We start from the raw sequence: 21,399 nt of genomic DNA on the forward strand, positions 1-21,399 counted from the left end.
GCAGACAGCGCAACGGTCGGCTTCCGTGTATCTCTGAAACATAAGAGTCAGAAGTCAAAAGCCCGTTCACCTGCCCCCATCCACCTGGTGCCTTTCTCCCGCTGCTCGCATTTCTTCACTTTCCTTCCAGTGGGTTCTTAGACTTCAGTGAGAATGTGAGGACCTTAAAAAGTAGTGTAAAGAGAAGCCTGTCTCCCTCCAGGGAGATGAACTTTCTCAGCCTCTTCAGCTGAGGCTAAGTCTGAATTTCCAATTATACAGTTGTATCCACAGAGAACAAATTACATGACCTGGCGTGGCCTGGGTGACTCTGATGCGGGGGTGGAGGGAGCCAAGGGAACCCCTTCCTGGTGTCATTTCTCCTGTGGAACAACGGGACAGTCGTGGAGGTGTAATTCTGCAAGAACCAACAGCACTGCCAAGGTGGACTGGAAAACTACTCTGGGTGTTCCCAACAGCCAAGAGGTAGAAGCAACCTAAGTGTCCACGACTGATGAACGGATAAATACACTACTGTCCCTACATACAATGGATTGTTATGAGACCTTAAAAAGGAAAGCAATACTGCCACGAGCTACAACATGGATGCACCCTGAGGATATTATACTAAGTGACTTAAGTCAGTCACAAAAGGACAAACACTGTATGATTCCACTTACATGTGGTACCTAGAGTCGTCAAATTCATAGAGACAGAAAGTAGAGTGGTGGCTGCCAGGGACTGAAAGGAGGGGGAAACGGGGAGTTGGTTAATGGGTACAGATTTTCAGTTCTGCACGATGAAAAAGTTCTGGAGCTTTGTTGCACAACGATGTGAATATACTTAACGCTACTGAACCGCACTCTTAAAAATGATTAAGATGGTAAATTTTGATTTATGGCTTTTATCACGATTTTATTTTTTTTTAAAACTACTCCTGGATACAATGGGAGACTCAACCGTTCACCACGAATGGTCAAAATGACAGAACTGGGCAGCCCCCTAGAGCTAGGAGGGCCAGACAAGGCAAATCTGCAGCCCTGGCTTACTGTTCAGAAGACCTGAGAAGGGAAGTCAGTTCAAGTGTCTTTCAGTCTTTAAATTATGAAAACAACTGTTTCATGTAAATGAGGGATGCTTGCCCCAGAGCTCCCAGGGGGCAGTTTGCTCGTTAAGGGCCCCTTTCTTCCACTTCCCCTGGATTTTCTGCTCCTTCTCCCTCCTCTGGTGCTGCCCTTAGACCTGTCACCTTGGAAGTGCTAACCTGCATGGGATGCAGGTGAAGTCAGCTGTGTGCATCCTTACTCCCTGAGGATCCCTTTCCCTGGTCTGTCTGGTCAGTCAAACCTCAATATCTGGCTTGTCCTCTGCCTACAGTTTACCTTTCAGTGTAAAGCATCACAAAGTCACCGCCATTTGGGAGCAGAGTGGCCTGGCTGGGGAGAGGGTGTCCTTTCTGGGGACTCCACAGGCCACAGGCCCTCTAGTTAATGGTTACGGGGAAAGGAATCTGCTTTACAAAGAGAAACGGGAATGGATGTTTATTAAGAACTTAGGACGCGCCAGGCCCTGGGCTGGGCGCTCCTCCACTCTGCTCCACGGAGAGTTGCTCTATGAGGTGGCTCTCAGCCCCCTTTCCAGAGGGGAAGTGAAGCGTCACCAAGAGCAAAGCAGCTGTCCTGGAGCACTGCTCGCCGCAGCACGTGTGTGTCTGTACCCATCAGAACGCCCCCACCGTCACCTGCCACTTCAGGAAACTCCAGCCTGACTTCCAAATGCCAGAACCTGTGGTTCTCTGACAACGGGATTTCCCTGGCTGCTGAAGCCCGTTTTGCAAACCTCTGTGACAGGCCTGAAGTGCCAGGGAGCTGAGGCCCCCAGGGAGAGCCTTCAACCAATGACTGACAGTGGATGGCGCCCCCGCTTCCTCAGCCCTCGGAGGGGAACACCTCTGAGGAGGGAGTGGTACACCAGCCCCTAGTGTTCCCAGTAAGACCAAGCTCCACCTGTTCACCCAAGTAGATGATGTGCCCTCTCTGTGTGGCCTTCCCGATCCTGTCTCTCTTCCCACCCCCAATAGCAGTTCTGTCCCCTCCTAAACAACGTATCTGCAATGTCTCCTCGTCTCAGGGTCTGCATCTAGGGAAAACCAAATTAAGATACCCGATCTCTAAAACAAAGGTCCCAGATCATCCCACAGCCAAGTGGTTATGCCTCTTAACGGTTCTTACTTGATATCCCAAATGTAGATGTAGGTGTCCACAGAGCTGGTGACCAGGAGATCTGGCTCAAACACTGCCCAGTCCAAGTCACTGGAAACACAAGGAATAAACAGGACAACAACGAAGAGAAAAAATTCAGAGTCCATTTCCAAAGCATTCGCAGATTTCATTTCTAGTGGCTTCAGAAAGTCACTGTTAATGGGCCCCTGAACATGGTTTAGGCTGGGAATCTCCAAAGTTCTTTGGGAAAGAAGACTTAACCAAGCTCTGAAGGAAACTTTCAGGTCCTTCCCTGGTTACCACCTGCTCCCCCAAACCAAAAGAAACGGAGCATTTCAACTTAAAAGACACACACACACAAAAGCGCACATATGTGCATGTACGCAAACTAAGACAAAACAAAGAAAAAAACCCACGTAATTGTTGACATCGTTTTTTAAATCAGACTCAACCACAGGTACCTTGAGTAAACCCAACATCTTTAAAGCACTGGCAAACTGCCGTGTTGCCTCACAGCTTTCAAGGAGGGCAAGCAGGGCTCTGGTCCTCCCCACCCACGTCCTCACTCCTTGAAAGGCACTTGCTACACAAACAGTTAACACAGGCCGGGGGTTCTGGCCTTTCCCATCACCTCCCACGTCAGCTTCACCACTCCCACACTTCCTGCTGCTACTTCTCACAAGAAGTTTTCCCCACCCACAGAAGGATGGATCCAGGAACATTCCAGAAGCCAGCTGGAAGGCCACGAGTGGGAAGCAACTGGGCATCTGGGTAACGGACTATGATGCAGGAGCTCCACGTGGTGCCCCACTGTGGCTGGACAGAGAGCAAAGGGCTGGCCCCCAAGGTCTCTGTGCTCCGGGGCACCGCCGACCATGAGCTGGGGGATTCTGTGGGCGTAAGTTCATCTCCCTCCTACAGCAAACAGCTCTAACCCTTTATCCTGGACCAGGCTGTACCTAAGTGTCTCCTGGGATCGGGGTTAACAGCTACAGGGATGCTGGCTCCTAAACACTGGTTGTTCCTCGCTGCAAAGACCATCACTTCAGGACTGCTAAGGATGCAGCAGCCACCTGGGGCCAATGCAACACAGAGGGTCAAGCCTGGAGGGGGACGGTGTCTTTGTTTCACTTCCCGAGGGACTGTGACAAAGTGAGACAGGCCAGGGAGCAGTGGAGGGCTGTGCCTACCTGATGACACGAGTGTGGCCTTGTAAGGTCGTGCTGACTTCCCCACTGCCGTCTTTCCACTTATAAAGGTCGACACGTTGGTTGCTCTGAAAAGAGACAAGGGGAAACCCATCTTGAACAGTTATGGCTGAACTAAGGCTACAGACACACTCGTGAGCACGTGAGCTATGGGTTATGGAGCCGCCCCCAACCATCAGAGGAATATCCTCCCTGCCCTAACAGTCACACACCCATCTCCCCAGCTGCTGTCACACTCCATGTTCTCAGCTCACCCTTCCCACCATCAAATGCCCGGAGTCCACCTACCACACTTTGAAAAAACACATGCATGAGAAAGAAAACAGAATCACCACTAAAAGGGTGTCCTAGAAGGCAAAATTATAGAAGACTCCTTGAAATATGAACTTCTTTAAGGGTTAAGCAGAAAGACACGGAAAATGGGCCAGAAGAAACCACAATTACAATAAGGAAAAGGAAGAAAAACAAAGCTTCAATCAAACTACATTTCTCTTAAAGAAACAAGCCAGCAAATGCTCCCTAAATATCATGAGTTCATGAAACACACTGAAAATGGATAAAGATTACTAATAGACTAAATACTATTAGTAGGCTATTTAATAATTTCTGAACTGATATATATATATATATATATATATGTATATGATGGATTTTCATTTTAGCTCAGAGACAGATAGTTGTATACAGCTCTGAGATTTTTATGCAGAAATGCCAGTTTCCAATTCTAAATAGGTAAGGTTCCTGTCAAAAGGTAAGGATTCAAAATAGCTTCCAATGGGAATAGGAGTGTAAAGAAAAGCACCCCCTCATCTTTTTTTTTGCGGTACGCGGGCCTCTCACTGTTGTAGCCTCTCCCGTTGCGGAGCATCTTATAATAACATTCCTAGCCATTTCCAGGGTCTGCTAGTGCCAGTTTATGCACTAGGAACCTTAAGAAACCTGCCCTCTGCTCTTTCCCATCACACTGCACACTGGGTGGCATCACCCACATCACAGGTGAGGCAACTGAGGCTCCAAAAGTTGGATGGGCGCTCAAGATAAAACAGTGAGTGTTGAAACTGGGACTTGACCTCAGATTTGCCTAACTCCAAAGCTCTTTCTACTGAAAATGCTTGCCTTCCAACCAAGAGCAATGAAGGGAAAAAAAAAATCAGTAAATTGAACTTCATCAAAATTAAAACTTTCATGTATCAAAAGACATTATCAAGAAAGTAAAAAGACAATCTACAGAATTGGAGAAAATATTTGCAAATCATGTCCCTGATATGAGTCTAGTAATCAGGAATACATAAAGAACTCTTATAACTCAACAGCAAAAAGACAAACAACCCAATTCAAAAATCGGCAAAGGACTTGAATAAACATATCTCCAAAAAATGATATACAAATGGCCAGCCAGCACGTGAAGGGATGTTCAACATCATTAGTCACTAGGGAAATGCAAATCAAAACCACAGTGAGATACCACTTTATACCCACTAAGATGGCTAGAATTTTTAAATTACAAAAACAAAAACAGGAAATAAATTTTGGTGAGGCTGGATTGTGCATTGCTATGCAATGCTGATGCATTGCTGATGGGACTGCAAAACGGTCTTGTGCATTGTAGAAAACAGTTTGATGGTTCCTCAAAAAGTAAAACACAGACTTCACATAGCCTTTCAATCACTCCTAGGAATATACCCAAAAGAAGTGAAAATGAGTACCCAAAAAAGTACATGTACAGGGCTTCCCTGGTGGCGCAGTGGTTAAGAATCCGCCTGCCAATTCAGGCGACACAGGTGCGAGCCCTGGCCCGGGAAGATCCCACATGCCGTGGAGCAACTAAACCCGTGTGCCACAACTCCTGAGCCTGTGCTCTACAGCTCGCGAGCCACAACTACTGAAGCCTGCGCACCTAGAGCCGGTGCTCCGCAACGAGAGAAGCCACTGCAACGAGAAGCCCACACACTGCAACAAAGAGTAGCCCCCGCTTGCTGCAACTGGAGAAAGCCCGCGCGCAGCAACGAAGACCCAACACAGCCAAAATAAATTAAATAAATAGATAAATTTATTTTTTAAAAAAAAGTACATGCACGTACATGTTCTTCTCGGCACTATTTATAACAGCCAGCCCAAATGTCCATCAGTGGATGAACAGACAAAATGTGATGTATCCCTATGATGGAATATTATTCAGCCATAAAAAGGAGTAAAGTACTGATACATGCTCTGACGTGGATAAAGAAGCCAGACACAAAAGGTCATGTATAGTACAACCGCATTTATATGAAATATCCAGAATGGCTAAATCCAGAGATGGAACACAGACTGCAGGTGGCCAGGGGCTGGGGGTGGGGGAATTACTGCTTAATGGTAAGGGGGTTTCCTTTGGAGTGATGGAAATGTTTGGGAACTAGATAAAGGTGGCAGTTACATAACACTGTGAATGTAGTAAATGATACTGAATTGTTCACTTTAAATGATTGTCTGAAAAAAATAAATAAATAAGGCTCTTTCTTGCCACTCTCAAACACATGCAGTATTAATACACTTGGGCCTAGTACTGAAGGGTCAGCCTAAATCTGTGCTTCCCAATCAGGGGAGATTTTGCTTCCCAGGGGACACCTGACAATGCCTAGAGACATTTTTGGCTGTCACGATGGGGGTGGGGGAGGATGCTACTGGCATCTAGTGGGCGAGGGGCCAGGGATGCTGCCAATTTCCTACAAAGCACAGGACAGCACCCACCACGAAGAATGATCTGGCCTGACCTGTCAACAGTCCCAGGGATCAGGTCCACTTTAGTCATTGTCCCTGGTTCAAGGCAGACAGTCAGATTCTATTTTGGAAATGACGGGGAACAGCAGCTTTTTGTTCCTTCTAAAGCTGACAGCATTGCTCTTCTTTCTTTTGTGAGATGCTTTCCTCTCACAGACTGTCATTCCCGACACGAACAGACCCAGACAGCACTGTGAATGGTCATATTCCCTGGAGGATGAGAAGGGCTCCTTCAAATACTGCCCTCCCGGCCCAGTGCAAAAGGAGCCAGAGGTTTAGGTCTCTAATTGTCCTAGGAGAACAGAACACTGATAAAGAATCAGGCAAGGGATACCAGAGATGATCTAAGCCCAGATATTTTTTCAGTTGTGAACCCCTTGGAAAACCTAATGAAACATATGCATCTTTTCCCTGGAAGAATTCACATATAAACAGGATTCAATCAAAAAAGAATCCCTTCCTTTGAGTGGAAGGGTGTATGGAATCTTCTGATCCCTCTGAAAGCAATGACAGTCGCCCCCCCAGACCAGCTCACCAGGTCCTTCCTTAGAACCTCTTTCAGTCACTGGCTAGTTACATTCATGCAGAAAACGGGTTCTTATCACACACAGACATAGAGGTATCCACCTGTTTCCCTTTCCAAATCTGGATTCAATTCTTAGAATTACCGATGGTACCCCCAATTCTTTTCATATACATTTAAATCTGTAATTGCCTCCATCTTCCTTTTAGAACCATGCAACCCCTCTTTGCCGCCTGAGAAATGACGATTATGTCCTCTTCTCTACATAGAACACAGACCTACCAGCCTAGATCACATTTAAAAGACTTTTCCAGGCTTCCCTGGTGGCGCAGTGGTTAAGAATCTGCCTGCCAATGCAGGGGACATGGGTTCGAGCCCTGGTCCAGCAAGATCCCATATGCCACGGAGCAACTAAGCCCGTGCACCACAACTACTGAGCCTGCGCTCTAGAGCTTGTAAGCCACAACTGCTGAGCCCATGCGCCACAACTACTGAAGCCCATGCAGCTAAAGCCCATGCTCCGCAACAAGTTACCACAATGAGAAGCCCGCGCACCGCAACAAAGAGTGGCTCCCACTCGCCACAACTAGAGAAAGCCCGCATGCAGCAATGAAGACCCAACACAGCCATAAATAAATAAATAAATTTATAAAAATAAAAAAATAAAAGCCTTTTCCTGTATTCCTTGAATGAGCTCACCGAGGCTGCAAAATAGTGCGCAAAGCTGTCATGAGGATTCCACTGTACGGCTCCAATGTCCCACTTGCTCTGGCGTGAGATTTTTCGGTGACCTTCGAAGGGGGCATCTAGACTGACGATGTATAGGAATCGGCGGCTAGGAAAACAACATCAACATTATGAAAACAGAACAGCATTAGCACTAAGATAGAAAAGCACATTTGGAATGACATACGGTTCGCAAGCAGTGCTCAAAAAATCCCCAGATGTACATGACGTTTATCGACTCCGAAAGGCATACAAGTGACAAGAGTAACTCGTGGCTGCTGGGCAAGCGGGAGCCATACTCCCTGTGAGATCTGTCTCTAGAGATGGTCCTCCCTCCCATATCCATGGAAGTCTGACCTCCTTCACCAGATTCAGCTCCAGCCCAGCCCTCTCCCAGGCTTTTCCAATCCCCCAGTTAGGATCATAGCTGCTTCCACACGACTCCCATGACACACTCTGCATTTGGACTACAGCACAGCACTTATCTCTGTAGCAGAACTGCTAACGTAAAGGTTCCTGTCCCAAACCAACTGAGTGTTTGGGGTATGGAGCATGTCTTGAATATCTTTGTATGTCCCTCATCACTAGGCACAGTGCTTTGCGTGCAATAAACGTGTGTAAAATTAAACACCTCGCTTATCACTTAGCTAAATAATTTGAGAAGATCTCAAATTCCCGTGCAAGTTGACTACTTGGTGATGGGAACTAAATTAACACTATCAGAAGGGGAAACAATAACCAAAAAATAATAATGAAAATAATAATAAGTGCCAATAATGTTCAAGATGCCAATCAATATAAAGGATCTGAAAACGGTGATGTCCCTTGTTCACCTATTTTCCTTCTGTTTTAAGAAAAAAATCCTTGGTATGTGTATTAACCTCTTCAGCAGCCATCAGCGGTTCTTTGTTGGGGAGCGCTCCAAGCCCCCGGGAGTCGGCAAGGACAGGTGGGCTCGATAATGAAGAAAAAGATTAATTGTCCCCGCTCAGAACAGACAGGGAGTAGAAAGTTAAAATGGCATGTAGAACTCTAGCAGAAACCCTAGGAGGGATGGATTAAGAGAGAAAGGAATCACAGGTAAGACACAAATTAAGAGAATTTCTAGGTCTTCTGAGAAAGTTGGTATAGTACAAAGACCTAGAAACTCTGACCTCTTCCTAAGGAATCATCTGATCCTATGGCAGGCAGGCCGGCATTTCCCATTAGAATGAAAACAGGGCAAAGGCCAAGCACTATATATATGGTGTGTTTTTCAGCAGGGGAAATCAGAGACAGTACAGGGCAAATGCAGAACAGCAGAAGGTGGGCACTTCAGGATAAACATGCCTGATTGGACATAACATGTTTGTCTTCATCCCCCACTGAAGACCCACTAGAATAAGAGTGAAAACATAAAAGACGGAAACCCACAAAGAAAATGAGAGAGGAAACGGAAAGCCGACAGAAAAATGGTAACTGATCTAGAGGAAAAACAACCAGCACCCAAGTGCCTGCAGAGCGAGCTGGTTCACACTGTGGAATCCAGGCCCGCAGGAGCTGGAGAGGAAGAGAAACTACCTCAGAGGAGCCCTGGGCCTGGGACAAGAGGCACAGCAGGGGGTGAGCGAGAGTTGCTGTGCTCAAAACAGGGCAGGAAGTGGAGGGTGAGATGCTCAGGCCTCTTCCCCTACTCAGAACTCACAACGCATGGCTTTTAGTCTTCAGATGGTGACTAATGACAAGCGGATTCTTCTCAGGAGGAAGTGTGCAGCCCAAGAAAGAACGAAAGTGAACAAAACAAAAACAACAATAAAGCCCTGGAGATGATGACATCTGGGCACCCTCCAACAAAAGGGCCTAGTTCCCCCCTGATCTCCCTACAGAGGATCCCACCATTGCACATGTAAACAGAGATTCCACTCACTCTTTAATATTAACAGAGAGTCCATGAGCATCAGTCACAGCAGGAAACTTGAAAGACAGAGACCAACACAGCCAAAAGGAAAAAAAGGAAATGGGCGGCACAGAGGAAAGAAGAAAACCTAGAATTAATATTCTCAGAGACATGAAAGAAGACAATTTAAAGAACAGAGAACAAGAGCTCTTGGAAACAAAATTATAGTTGAAATTTTAAAACCTGACAGAAGGGTTGGAAGTTAAAGTTGAAGAAAACTCCCGGAATGCAAAACAGAAAGACAAAAAGACCAAAAGTTCAGAAGAGAATCCATACAGGATATCCAACATGCATTAAGAGAAGCTCCACAAAGAATGAGGAAAATTATCAAAGACATAATGCAGGAAAATTTCTCCAAACTAAAAGACACAGATTTCCAGACTGAAAGGGCCGTCCCAGGTGCTAAAAATTACTTGTTATTTTAATCTGAATGGTGACCATATGGGTGTATATATTTGTAAATTTATTTGAGCTGTTCACTTAAGCATACACCTTACTACACATATTTTAAAGTTCAATATAAGAAAATGAAATGGTGAACTTCAAGATCGTGTTGAAAAATAACATGGACGTATGCATGTCTAAGAACACATCAGAACAAGAACACTTGCATGATTTCCAGTTATATAATCCCGTGTTCTCCTAGAATGCTACAAATGACAATATCCACATCAGTCAATACTGAGAAATCTAACGTTTGAGATACAGTTATTCCAGGGCACCTGGAAGTATTTTATGGGTCGTTAATATGGCTACATAATGCCAAGTATATGTTATTTTTCTAATTTGTTTAGATAAAACAGGTAATAATGTCAAAAACGGGAGGAGGGTCCCTCTAAGTGCCCAGCACAATGAATGAAAAAAGACACATACCAAAGCGGTAACAGTGAAAATTTCACACACACAAGAGGTAAAGATAACACTAGGGATAAAGCTAGGATTTCTCCAAAGAGAAAAAATAGGTCACATACAGAGTCCAGAATCAGAATGGCATAGGACCTCTTGACAATAACTCTGAGAAAAAGAACCCCAAATACTGATTTAACCCAACAATTGTTACATGACTACATTGGAAGGAGGGGGAAGGCCAGGTATATATATATAAGGGAACTCACAACCGAAGTAAAAGTGCTAAATATTCATCATCTACTGTAAGAAGTCAATTTGACTGTGATGGATAAATCAAGATACAGCAGTGTATGTAGTATACCACTTGGAAAAATAGAAGCAATCCAAAATAAATAGCTAAAGAGTCTTAACTGGTTGCCTCTGGTGAGTGAGATCAGGGTGGGGAAAAAGGTGAGGTGGGGGGCTTCCCTGGTGGTGCAGTGGTTAAGAATCCACCTGCCAATGCAGGGGACACGGGTTCGATCGCTGGCCCGTTAAGACCCATATGCTGTGAAGCAACTAAGCCCGTGGGCCACAACTACTGAGCCTGCGCTCTAGAACCCATGCTGTGCAACAAGTGAAGCCATGACAATGAGAAGCCTGCGCACCCCAAGGAAGAGTAGCCCCTGCTTGCCTCACCTAGGGAAAGCCCACGCACAGCAATGAAGACCCAATGCAGCCAAAAATAAGTAAAATAAATAATTTTTTTAAAAGGGTGAATTGCATGGTATGTGAATTATATCTCGATAAAGCTATTTTTTAAAAAAGTGAGTTTGGCTGGGGCAGAAAAGAGACATACCAATTTTTCCTATCTATGCATTCAGGGTGACACAAGAAAATGGTATCAATAACTGTCTCTGGGGAGTGGAGTCAGAGGTAGGAGGGAAACTTATTTTCCATGGTATATCCTTCTGAATTAATGTTTGCTATGGTTTTATTTAAAAGTAATTTAAAACATGATTTCAAAATAAAATAATGAATAGAAAACACTTCATTTTATAAATGGGTTCATAAACAACTAAGTTAATGAACATATAGCTAAATCTGAGAGGTAGTAATCTAGAGCAACATGAAAGGAAAGGGACTCTGACCATTAAATGTTATCATACTGGTACAATGTTAGGATGATTAGCAAATGCAGGGACCTTAATTGCCAGAATCTTAATTTTGAACCAGAAGATACTACAGAAATTATGTAGTTCAACTTCTTCATGATGAAATCGAATTGCTTCATGAGAAAACCAAAGTCAAGGGAGGCCAAATGAATAAATGTCCAGGGGCTCATAATCAATGGCCAAACTGTAACCCAGATCCTCTCAATCCTAGGAACTAGCTACCTGTTAGACCGTACCAGACAACATCCTTCTGAAGAGTCCATGCACTAAACAGAAAATGGCAATTTCAAGACCAAGCTACCAGTCACTAACATTTCAAAGGAATTTTACTGCTCACCTGTTAGGGCAGAGAAAAAAATAAACTGCAAATAATCCCCACAACTACCACTGAGGTCACTAGGACAGCAGAACTAAACCCTATGACTGTAATCCTTAAATAAGAAAGTATTTTCCAATTTCCCAGAAACCTCTTGATTTGCAATTTGTTCCCAGAAATAGTGGCAGACGAACGCTGTAAGCTCACTTACCCGGAAAGCACTGCATGCTGTCCCAGACAGTCCACAGACATTGCAGTTGCCTGTGAGAGAGAACACAGATTCAGTTCTGCCAGCAAAGCCAGCTCAGGTTAGAGAAGACAGGCAGGTAGACACCTGTGGGTCTTCCTCTTCCCATGGCCCAGGCAGTCCCCGGCTGGCAGTTCTCTACAGTGGATACCTTAACCCCCTTCTAATTCTCATTCAAATCTCACATTCACCTTCCACAATAGGGCAGCAGTTGTCTGTTCCCCCTGAGACCAGGGCTACACACAATCTAACCTGGGACATCTTTCTCTCTCTCTCTCTCTCTCTCTTTCTCTCCCTCTCTCTCTCTCTCTCACACACACACACGCGCACACACACACATACACACACATATACACACATACACACACTATCCATGCCTTCCCAAAGGGCATGGACTCCTCCTCCAAGCCGAATGGCAATTGGTAATATTCAAACACCACCTCTGCTGAATCCACGGTCACATTCTTGTCATTGAGATGCCCAGTTCCCATTTAATCTGAGATTTCCAGCACCTTTTACTGCCTTCCATTTCCCAGGTCTCCCAGTTCCTAGGGATCACCATCTTTTCAGGATCTGATGTCCAATTTCCCAAAGACCACACCGAACCAAACAAATCTACATTCAGGCTGGAGCGTGAGGCTAATTTTAATCATGGGAGTTATAGCCCTAAATTCTCTTATTTGGACAAGTTCAAGTCCTGCTGTATTCTCAGGGCATTATCTGAAACAGTTTGTGCCATTGTTCGGTTATTAAATGCTCTAAGTTCTTTCCAAGAGTCTATCAAGAGAAAATGCATTTTGTACATTCTGCTACACTCACACATCACAAATGGTAAACAGAAATTCTCTTCCTCACTCTCGCTGGTCTTATTAATGGGTTTCTCACTTGTACACCCTCAAGAAACACGTCACAGGTAACATTAGGGACAAGAAGCCAGAGTGCTTTCACTGCAGGCTGAAAAGGGATTATTATGCATCCTTCATTCCACTAGAGTCATGAGCAGAGAATAGCCCAGCTGGAAAAGCAGGCAGTGAAATGAGATGCCATTTCCAGAACTCTTCTGTGTAATGTATACATTAAGGGTATGAAAGAGGGCAAGATGGTACCTCCAACCAGGGACGGTTCTAGAGTGTGTGTGGTAGCAAGAATCCTAAGGTGGCCCCAAGATTCTGGCCCTTGGTGTACATACACATTCTCACTAATCTAGGTGACTGCGTTGCATCAAAAGGAAGAAAGTTTCTACATGGCATTTCTGCAGACATAAAACACAGTTCATCTGGTGCAGCAGAAAGGATGTGCATGGGCTTTATGTCAGACTGGATTCAGAACCCTCTTCTACCACCTCTCTGGTGGACAACAATAAAAAATGGTCCAGCACAGGTTGTCACTGGCCTCCTGCACTGTTGGCTGTTTACTGGCTGTTTTACTTGATCCTGTGGCAGCATCAGAACTCATGATCACTCCCTCCTTAAAACCACTGGCTTCGTGACATGACTGCCTCCTGGACTCTTCCTAGCTTTGGACACTTGAAGGAACAGCTAGGAAAGTCTGTTCCTAATCCATCCATTTCTTCCTGTCTCTGCCTCAGCTCAGGCCTTTGTCGGTCCTCCCGCCTGTCACCAGCCTTGCTCCCTCCACCCTCAGGGCTGTTGCAGGACATACCTCTGGCTATGCTGCTTGCTTGCTCACACTCCCTTAGTGGTTCCCCACAGCCTGAGCACGACATTAAAGATCACTTCAGACCTCTCTTCCTGGGCTTCCTTGGTGGCGCAGTGGTTAAGAATCTGCCTGCCAGTGTAGGGGACACGGGTTTGAGCCCCCGTCCAAGAAGATCCCACATGCCGCGGAGCAATTAAGCCCGTGCGCCACAACTACTGAGCCTGAGCTCTAGAGCCCGCAAGCCACAATTACTAAGCCCACGTGCCACAACTATTGAAACCCGCGCACCTAGAGCCCGTGCTCCGCAACAAGAGAAGCCACAGAAATGAGAAGCCCGCGCACTGCAATGAAGAGTAGTCCCCGCTCGCCCCAACTAGAGAAAGCCTGTATGCAGCAATGAAGACCCAATGCAGCCAAAATAAATAAACAATTTTTTTTTTTTAAAGAAGGAAAGTGTAGTGGTTTTTTTTAAAAAAAAAAAAAGGGCTTCCCTGGTGGCGCAGTGGTTGAGAGTCCGCCTGCCGATGCAGGGGACATGGGTTCGTGCCCCGGTCCGGGAGGATCCCACATGCCGTGGAGCGGCTAGGCCCGTGAGCCATGGCGGCTGAGCCTGCGCGTCCGGAGCCTGTGCTCCGCAACGGGAGAGGCCACAGCAGTGAGAGGCCCGCATACTGCAAAAAAAAAAAAAAAATCTGGGACTTCCCTGGTGGTCCAGTGGTTAGACTCCATGCTCTCAATGCAAGGGGCAGAGGAGACATCTGTCTGAGGAGACATGACAACTAAATATAATGTGGTATCCTGGATGGAATCCCAGAACAGAAAAAAGACATTAGGTAAAAAGTAAGGATATCTGAGTTAAATATGCATTTTGGTTAATATATCAATATTGATTCATTAACTGTGGAAAATGTACCATACTAGTGTAAAATGTTATTAACAGGGGAAACCTATCAATAATTACTTCAAATGTAAAAGGACTAAATTCTCCAATCAAAAGACAAAGAGTGACTGAATGGATAAAAAAAGCAGGATCCATCTATATGCTGCCTACAGGATACTCGCTCTAGATGGAAGGACATACAGACTGAAAGTGAAGGAATGGAAAAAGATATTCTATGCAAATGGAAACCAGAAGAAAGCTGGAGTAGCTATACTTCTATCAGACAGAATAGACGTTAAAACAAAGACTGCTAGCAGAGACAAAGACAGGTGTTACACTACCAAATGTAAAATAGATGGCTAGTGGGAAGCAACTGCATGGCACAGGGAGGTCAGCTCGGGGCTTTGTGACCACCTAGAGGGGTGGGTTAGGGAGGGTGGGAGGAAGATGCAAGAGGGAGGGGATATGGGGATATATGTATACATATAGCTGATTCACTTGGTTATACAGCAGAAACTAACACAACACTGTAAAGCAATTATACTCCAATAAAGATGTTAAAATAAATAAACAAATAAGTAAATAAATACAAAAAAAAGATAGGTGTTACATAATGATAAAGGGGTTAATCCAACAAGAGGATATAATGTTTATAAACATTTATGCACTAAATATAGGAGCCCCTAAATATATAAAGCACGTATTAGCAGGCCTAAGAGAAGAAACAGACAACAATATAATATTAGAGAATTTTAATGCCCAACTTGCCTCAATGGATGGATCATCCAGATAGAAAGTCAATAAGGAAACATCAGCATTAAACAACACATTTGGTCAGATAGACATAACAGTTATATCTAAAATATTCCATCCAAAAGCAACAGAACAGGGACTTCCCTGGTGGTCCAGTGGTTAAGAATCCACCTTCCAATGCAGGAGACGCAGGTTTGATCCCTAGTCAGGGAACTAAGATCCTACAGGCCACAGGGCAACTAAGCCTCTGCACCACAACTAGAGAGAAGCCCATGTGCTGCAATTAGAGAAGAAGACCGTGCACCACAACAAAAGATCCTGCATGCCACACCTAAGACCAGACACAGCCAAACATAAAATTAAAAAAAAAAAAGCAACAGAATACACATTCTTCTGAAGTGTGCATGAAAAATTTTCCAGGATAGATCATATGTTAGGCCACAAAACAAGTCTTAATAAATTTAAGAGGACTGAAATCATATCTTTTCTAACCACAATGGTATAAAATGAGAAATTAATTACTCAAACAAAACTGGCAGAAAATTCACAAATATGTAGAAATTAAACAACATGCTACTGAACAACAAATGGGTCAAAGAAGAAATAAAAAGAAATTTTAAAAATACCTTGAGACAAAGAAAAATGGAAATACAACAAACAAAAAATTGTGGGATGCAGCAAAAGCAGTTCTAAGAGGGAAGTTCATAGCAATAAATGTCTATCTCAAAAAACAAGAAAAGTCTCAAATAAACAATCTAACTTTACACCTCAAGGAACTAGAAAAAGAACAAAAGAAGCCCAAAGTTAGTAGAATGAAAGAAAATAACAGGGACTTCCCTGGCGGTCCAGTGGTTAAGACTCCACACTCTCAATGCAGGGGGCATGGGTTCGATCTCTGGTCAGGGAAGTTCCGCATGCCACATGGAGCAGCCAAAAAAAAAAAAAGACAATAGAGAAGATCAATGAAACTAAGAGCTGGTTCCTTGAAAAGATAAACAAAATTGACAAGCTTATGGCTAGCCTCACCAAGAAAAATCGGGAGAGGGCTGAAATAAAATCAGCAATGAAAGAGGACATATTACAACTGATACCACAGAAATACAAAGCATCATAAGAGACTACTATGAACAATTATATACCAACAAACTGGACAACCTAAAAGCAACGGGTAAATTCCTAGAAACTTACAATCTACTAAGATTGAATCATGATGAAACAGAAAATCTGAACAGACTGATTACTATTAAAAAGACTGAATCAGGGCTTCCCTGGTGGCGCAGTGGCTGGGAGTCCACCTGCTGATGCAGGGGACACGAGTTTGTGCCCCGGTCCAGGAAGATCCCACATGCCGCGAAGTGGCTGGGCCCGTGAGCCATGGCCGCTGAGCCTGCGCGTCCGGAGCCTGTGCTCCGCAACGGGAGAGGCCACAGCAGTGAGAGGCCCACGTACTGCAAAAAAAAAAAAAAAAAAAGACTGAATCAGTAATCAAAAACCTGCTAACAAACTAAAGTCCAGGACCAGAGAGCTTCACTGGTGAATTCTACAAAACATCCAAAGAAGACTTAATACCAAACCTTCTCAAACTTTTCCAAAAACCGTAAGAGCAGGGAACTCTTCCAAACTCATTTTATGAAGTCAGTATTACCCTGATACCAAAACCAGATAAGGACATCACAAGAAAAGAAAATTACAGGCCAATATCCCTGATGAACACAGATGCAAAAATCCTCAACAAAATATTAGCAAACTGAATTCAACAAGACATTAAAAGGATCATAGTGTGACTTATTCCTTGGATGCAAGGATGATTCAATAACCACAAATCAGTCAATGTGATACACCACGTTAACAAAATGAAGAATAAAAATCATGTGAACATCTCAATAGATGCAGAAAAAGCATTTGACAAAATTCAACGTCCATTTATGATAAACACTCTCAACAAAGTAAATATAGAGGGAACATACCTCAACATAATAAAGTCCATATATGACAAGCCCACAGCTAACATCATACTCAACAGTGAAAAACTGAAAGCCTTTCTTCTAAGATCAGGAACAAGACAAGGATGCCCACTCTTGTCACATCTATTCAACACAGTATTGGAAGTCCTAGCCAGAGCAAATTAGGCAAGAAAAAGAAATAAAAGGTATCAAAATTTGAATGGAAGAAGTAAAACTGTCACCATTTGCAGAAGACACGACATTAAATACAGAAAACTCTAAAGGCTCCATCAAAAACCTGTTAGAACTAATAAACTAATTAAATAAAGTTGTGGGATACAAAATTAATACACAAAAATCTGTAGCATTTCTATACACTAATATACACTAATACATCATCAGGACAAGATATAAAGAAAACAATCCCATTTACAATTGCATCAAACAATCCCATTTACAACCTAGAAATAAATTTAACCAAGGAGGTGAAAGACATGTATACTGAAAACTATAAAACATTAACGAAAGAAATTGAAAAGGACACATACAAATGTTAAGATATCTTGTGCTGGGACTTCCCAGGTGGTCCAGTGGTAGAGAATCTACCCTCCAACGCAGGGGACACGCGTTCGATCCTTGGTCAGGGAGCAAAGATCCCACATGCCGCGGGGCAACTAAGCCTGCGTGCCACAACTACTGAGCCTGGGAGCCTCAACTAGAGAGACCACGTGCTGCAAACTACAGAGCCCATGCGCTCTGGAGCCTGCGCACCACAACTAAAGAGAAAACACACACACCACAACTAGAAAGGAGCCTGCGCGCCACAACTAGAGAGGAGCCTGCATGCCACAGCTAGAGAGGAGCCCGCACACCACAATGAAGAGCCCACGCACGGCAACAAAAGATCCCGCCTGCTTCAACAAAGATCCCACGTCCCTGGTGGCGCAGTGGTTAAGAATCCACCTGCCAATGCAGGGGACACGGGTTCCAGCCCTGGTCCAGGAAGATCCCACATGCCCCTGAGCAACTAAGCCCGTGCACCACAACTACTGAGCCTGCGCTCTAGAGCCAGCAAGCCACAAGTACTGAACCCGCATGCCACAACTACTGAAGCCTGCACACCTAAAGCCCATGCTCTGCAACAAAGAGAAGCCACCACAATGAGAAGCCTGAGCACCGCAACGAAGAGTAGCCCCCGCTTGCCACTAGAGAAAGCCCGTGTGCAGCAACGAAGACCCAACGCAGCCAAAAATAAATAAATACAATAAATTTATTTTTTAATTAATTAAAATACACTGTCTTAGGCTTCCCTGGTGGCGCAGTGGTTGAGAGTCTGCCTGCCGATTCAGGGGACACGGGTTCGTGCCCCGGTCCGGGAAGATCCCACATGCCACAGAGCGGCTGGGCCTGTGAGCCATGGCCGCTAAGCCTGCGCGTCTGGAGCCTGTGCTCCGCAACGGGAGAGGCCACAACAGGGAGAGGCCCACGTACCGGAAAAAAAAAACAAAACAAAACACTGTTTCAGTCACACTACCCCATTTCAAGTGTTGAAGAGCCACATTTCCATCATCTCAGAAAGTTCTAGTGGATGGTGTTGCTCTAGAAAACTATCGCTAAGCTTTCTTAGCGTTCACACTCATCGATTCCAGGGACCACTTCAGAGTAGATGCCAAGCAGCACAGCTTCCCCACTATTAATCGGTGAAAGTAACATCTGTTTTATAAAGTAAATGACACATATAAAATGTAAAAAAGTTTCACCTTTCAGACTGGGGTTTTTCTCTGAAAAACCTAAAAGCTTTAAATTTTTTAAATGATTTTTAAAAGTGGTGGGGTCACACCAACGAAGACCCAATGCAGCCAAAAAAAAAAAAAAGGTGGTGGGCTGTTTGGAAAAGTTTATTGTTCTGCCTTTTCAGAAAGGCGGTGTGAAGAGTTTTAACTTTTCTTTCTACATTAATGAAATAGTTAATAAAATGAGTCCCCACCCCTCCCAGTGATCACCAAAATCAACTACAAAACCATGCTAATTCACACTAAGACTCACCCTTCCAAATGAATAGAAAAATCAGAAAGAAAAACAGAAACTCCCACAAGGCAGTTAAATTACCCAATTTAGTTTGTTCTCTTACTATGACAACTGCTGTTTCGGTTTAATTATTTGATACGACTTCATAGCATCCTAATATATGTGTCAACACCCTCTCTGCAGGTCTTTTCAATTACATCTGTGTAGAGAAGTAGGGGTGAGACTACCTGGGTTTCTGTGAAAATTAAAGGGTTTGCAGATTAGTAGCTTCCAAATTAGCAAGCTCAGAGGTAGGACACATGATTCTCTTCTTAGTCCCCAGTGAAAGCAATTAACAAAAAGGGTAACAGGAATATGGTTCTTTTCCCCTGGGAGTCTGGCATATTTCTTCCTCCCAGAGACACCATGCTGACAGTGCAAAGTGCTTTAGGATCCTTTCACCCAAATGCGGTTGCTCAAATTCTCCATGGGCACTATGTATCAAGGGCAGCCATAGAGCAAATTGGTGGGAAGTTCTCCCCTCATGCATCTTTACGGCAAAAGAAGGGATAGGTTTTAGAAAGAAGAAACCACATCACCCCCTTATCGTAAATCCAGATTCCCCTTCAGTATAAATCACCCGCGCACCAACACGGTGCCTGGTACAGTGTGCACCTGTCAAAAGCTCAATAAACCGTTACTGAAAAAATGACTGAATGGAAGTCTAGCACACTGAAGGTATTCAATAAATTATGTGTTCGATACATGAAGAGAATCACCAACACAGTGTCCTAGGTGCTGGGGAAAGGGGGGCATGATATTTATTGTAAAACGACTGTACGACAGGCTCATACAGTCTGAAGCAGAGCAGTGTAATGAGCACAACAAGGCCCTGGGGCTAGATGCCTGGGTTCAAATCCCAATGCGACCCCATAATGGGAGGCCTTGGCCAAGTCACTTGGGATCAGCCAAATGGGGATCAGCTTCCCTGCTGGGAAAAAAAAAAAAAAATCTACTTATCTTGCATGGTTCTTTCATGAATTAGAAAAAGGAAATGTAGATCACTTAGCACAAGGCCCGGCATATGGAAGGAACGAAATAGAAAAATGGTAAAAATTCCTAGTAAATACTAGCGTTCTTTTGGGCTTACTATGTGTCCAGCACTGTGCCACACATTCTAAATGTATGACCTCATAAAATTCTCACAGCAACCCTATGAGGTAGGTACGATTCGCACCTCTTACAGGTGAGAAAACATGCGCAGAGGGTGATGACAGGCTAAGAGCTGAGGCGGGATTCGAACGCAGGCAATACATGCAGTGCATACTCCTATTCACCTACGGTATTTTCCACTATCCTAGCATCAGTAACCACTTAAAAGCTTAGGCGCGAAACAGGCACTTTGCATGCAGTTTTTTTTTTATCGAATCCACTCCAAAGACCTGTGAGGCAGGGTTAAGTCCATGCATCTGAGAGGCTCAAATAAGTTCTGCGACTTGCCCAAAGTCACTAGGCGCAGGGGTACCTAAACCCCCTCGCTCACCACCGTGGTCATGGGAAGCCTCCCCTCAGCGCTCACTAGCGCGCAATCTCTGCAATTCGATGTCCCCAGGGAGACCCCACTCCCGGTATCCACGAGGGGAACCCCGAAACCCCGCCCATGCCAGCCCCAAACACCCGCAACGGTCATCAAGGATCCCCTCACCCGCTTGGGTCTGACAGGTCCGGGTCACTCCCTTGCCCATCTCTCCAGCCCGGACTGGGGGTCGCCCCGCCGCCCTCAAGAATGACCCGGCAGCGTGGGGGAGGGGAACCAGGAAGGGCGCATGCTTAAAAGGCTCCATTAGGCCCCGAGCTCACCTGGGAGTCGCGGAACTCCACCACCACGTTCTCGCTGCTCCATCGCGCCGCCATCTCCCGCGCCCAGACTCGGCGGTCCCAGGACTACGCGTTCCCACCAACGACACCCGCGTTCCCGGGTTCGGTGAGCCCCACGCAGCCCCGAGCCAGTCCAGCCACGCCCCATCCCCCCCTTCCGTCTGACTGCAAACCATTGGCTGACCCAAACACTGGCTCCGCCCCCTCTTCCCGGATTACCCAATTGTGGCACCGCGCCTGCCCCAAAACAGACACGCCCCCTTACTTCGTCACTCGGCTAGAGTCACCCACGCTCCTCGCGCCTGTGAATACACGCCCCCTGCCGCGAGCTCTGCCGGGAGTTGTAGGCCAAGGTCTAG

At 45.0% G+C, this 21,399-nt stretch overlaps 1 protein-coding gene across 7 annotated transcripts in view; it reads right to left on the reverse strand.

The window, feature by feature from the left end:
- Positions 1-21,172, reverse strand: part of WDR59 (WD repeat domain 59) — a 106,595-nt gene extending 85,423 nt beyond the window's left edge. For all 7 annotated transcript variants that reach the window (XR_003001916.1, XR_003001917.1, XR_003001918.1 and 4 more), the window contains exons 1-6: positions 21,023-21,172; positions 11,885-11,934; positions 7,392-7,527; positions 3,392-3,477; positions 2,211-2,291; positions 1-33 (exon numbers count right to left, since the gene is read on the reverse strand). Coding sequence is in view for 4 of the 7 variants with exons in the window: in XM_024735655.1 (XP_024591423.1) it covers positions 1-33; positions 2,211-2,291; positions 3,392-3,477; positions 7,392-7,527; positions 11,885-11,934; positions 21,023-21,076 (440 nt within the window). In the remaining 3 variants the exon portion in view is untranslated. The remainder of the gene's footprint in view (positions 34-2,210; positions 2,292-3,391; positions 3,478-7,391; positions 7,528-11,884; positions 11,935-21,022) is intronic.
- Between the last annotated feature and the right edge of the window lie 227 nt (positions 21,173-21,399).

The sequence above is a fragment of the Neophocaena asiaeorientalis genome, unplaced genomic scaffold (assembly GCF_003031525.2).
Source record: "Neophocaena asiaeorientalis asiaeorientalis breed wild unplaced genomic scaffold, Neophocaena_asiaeorientalis_V1.1 scaffold40, whole genome shotgun sequence".
In the NCBI taxonomy this organism is placed as follows: Eukaryota; Metazoa; Chordata; class Mammalia; order Artiodactyla; family Phocoenidae; genus Neophocaena; species Neophocaena asiaeorientalis.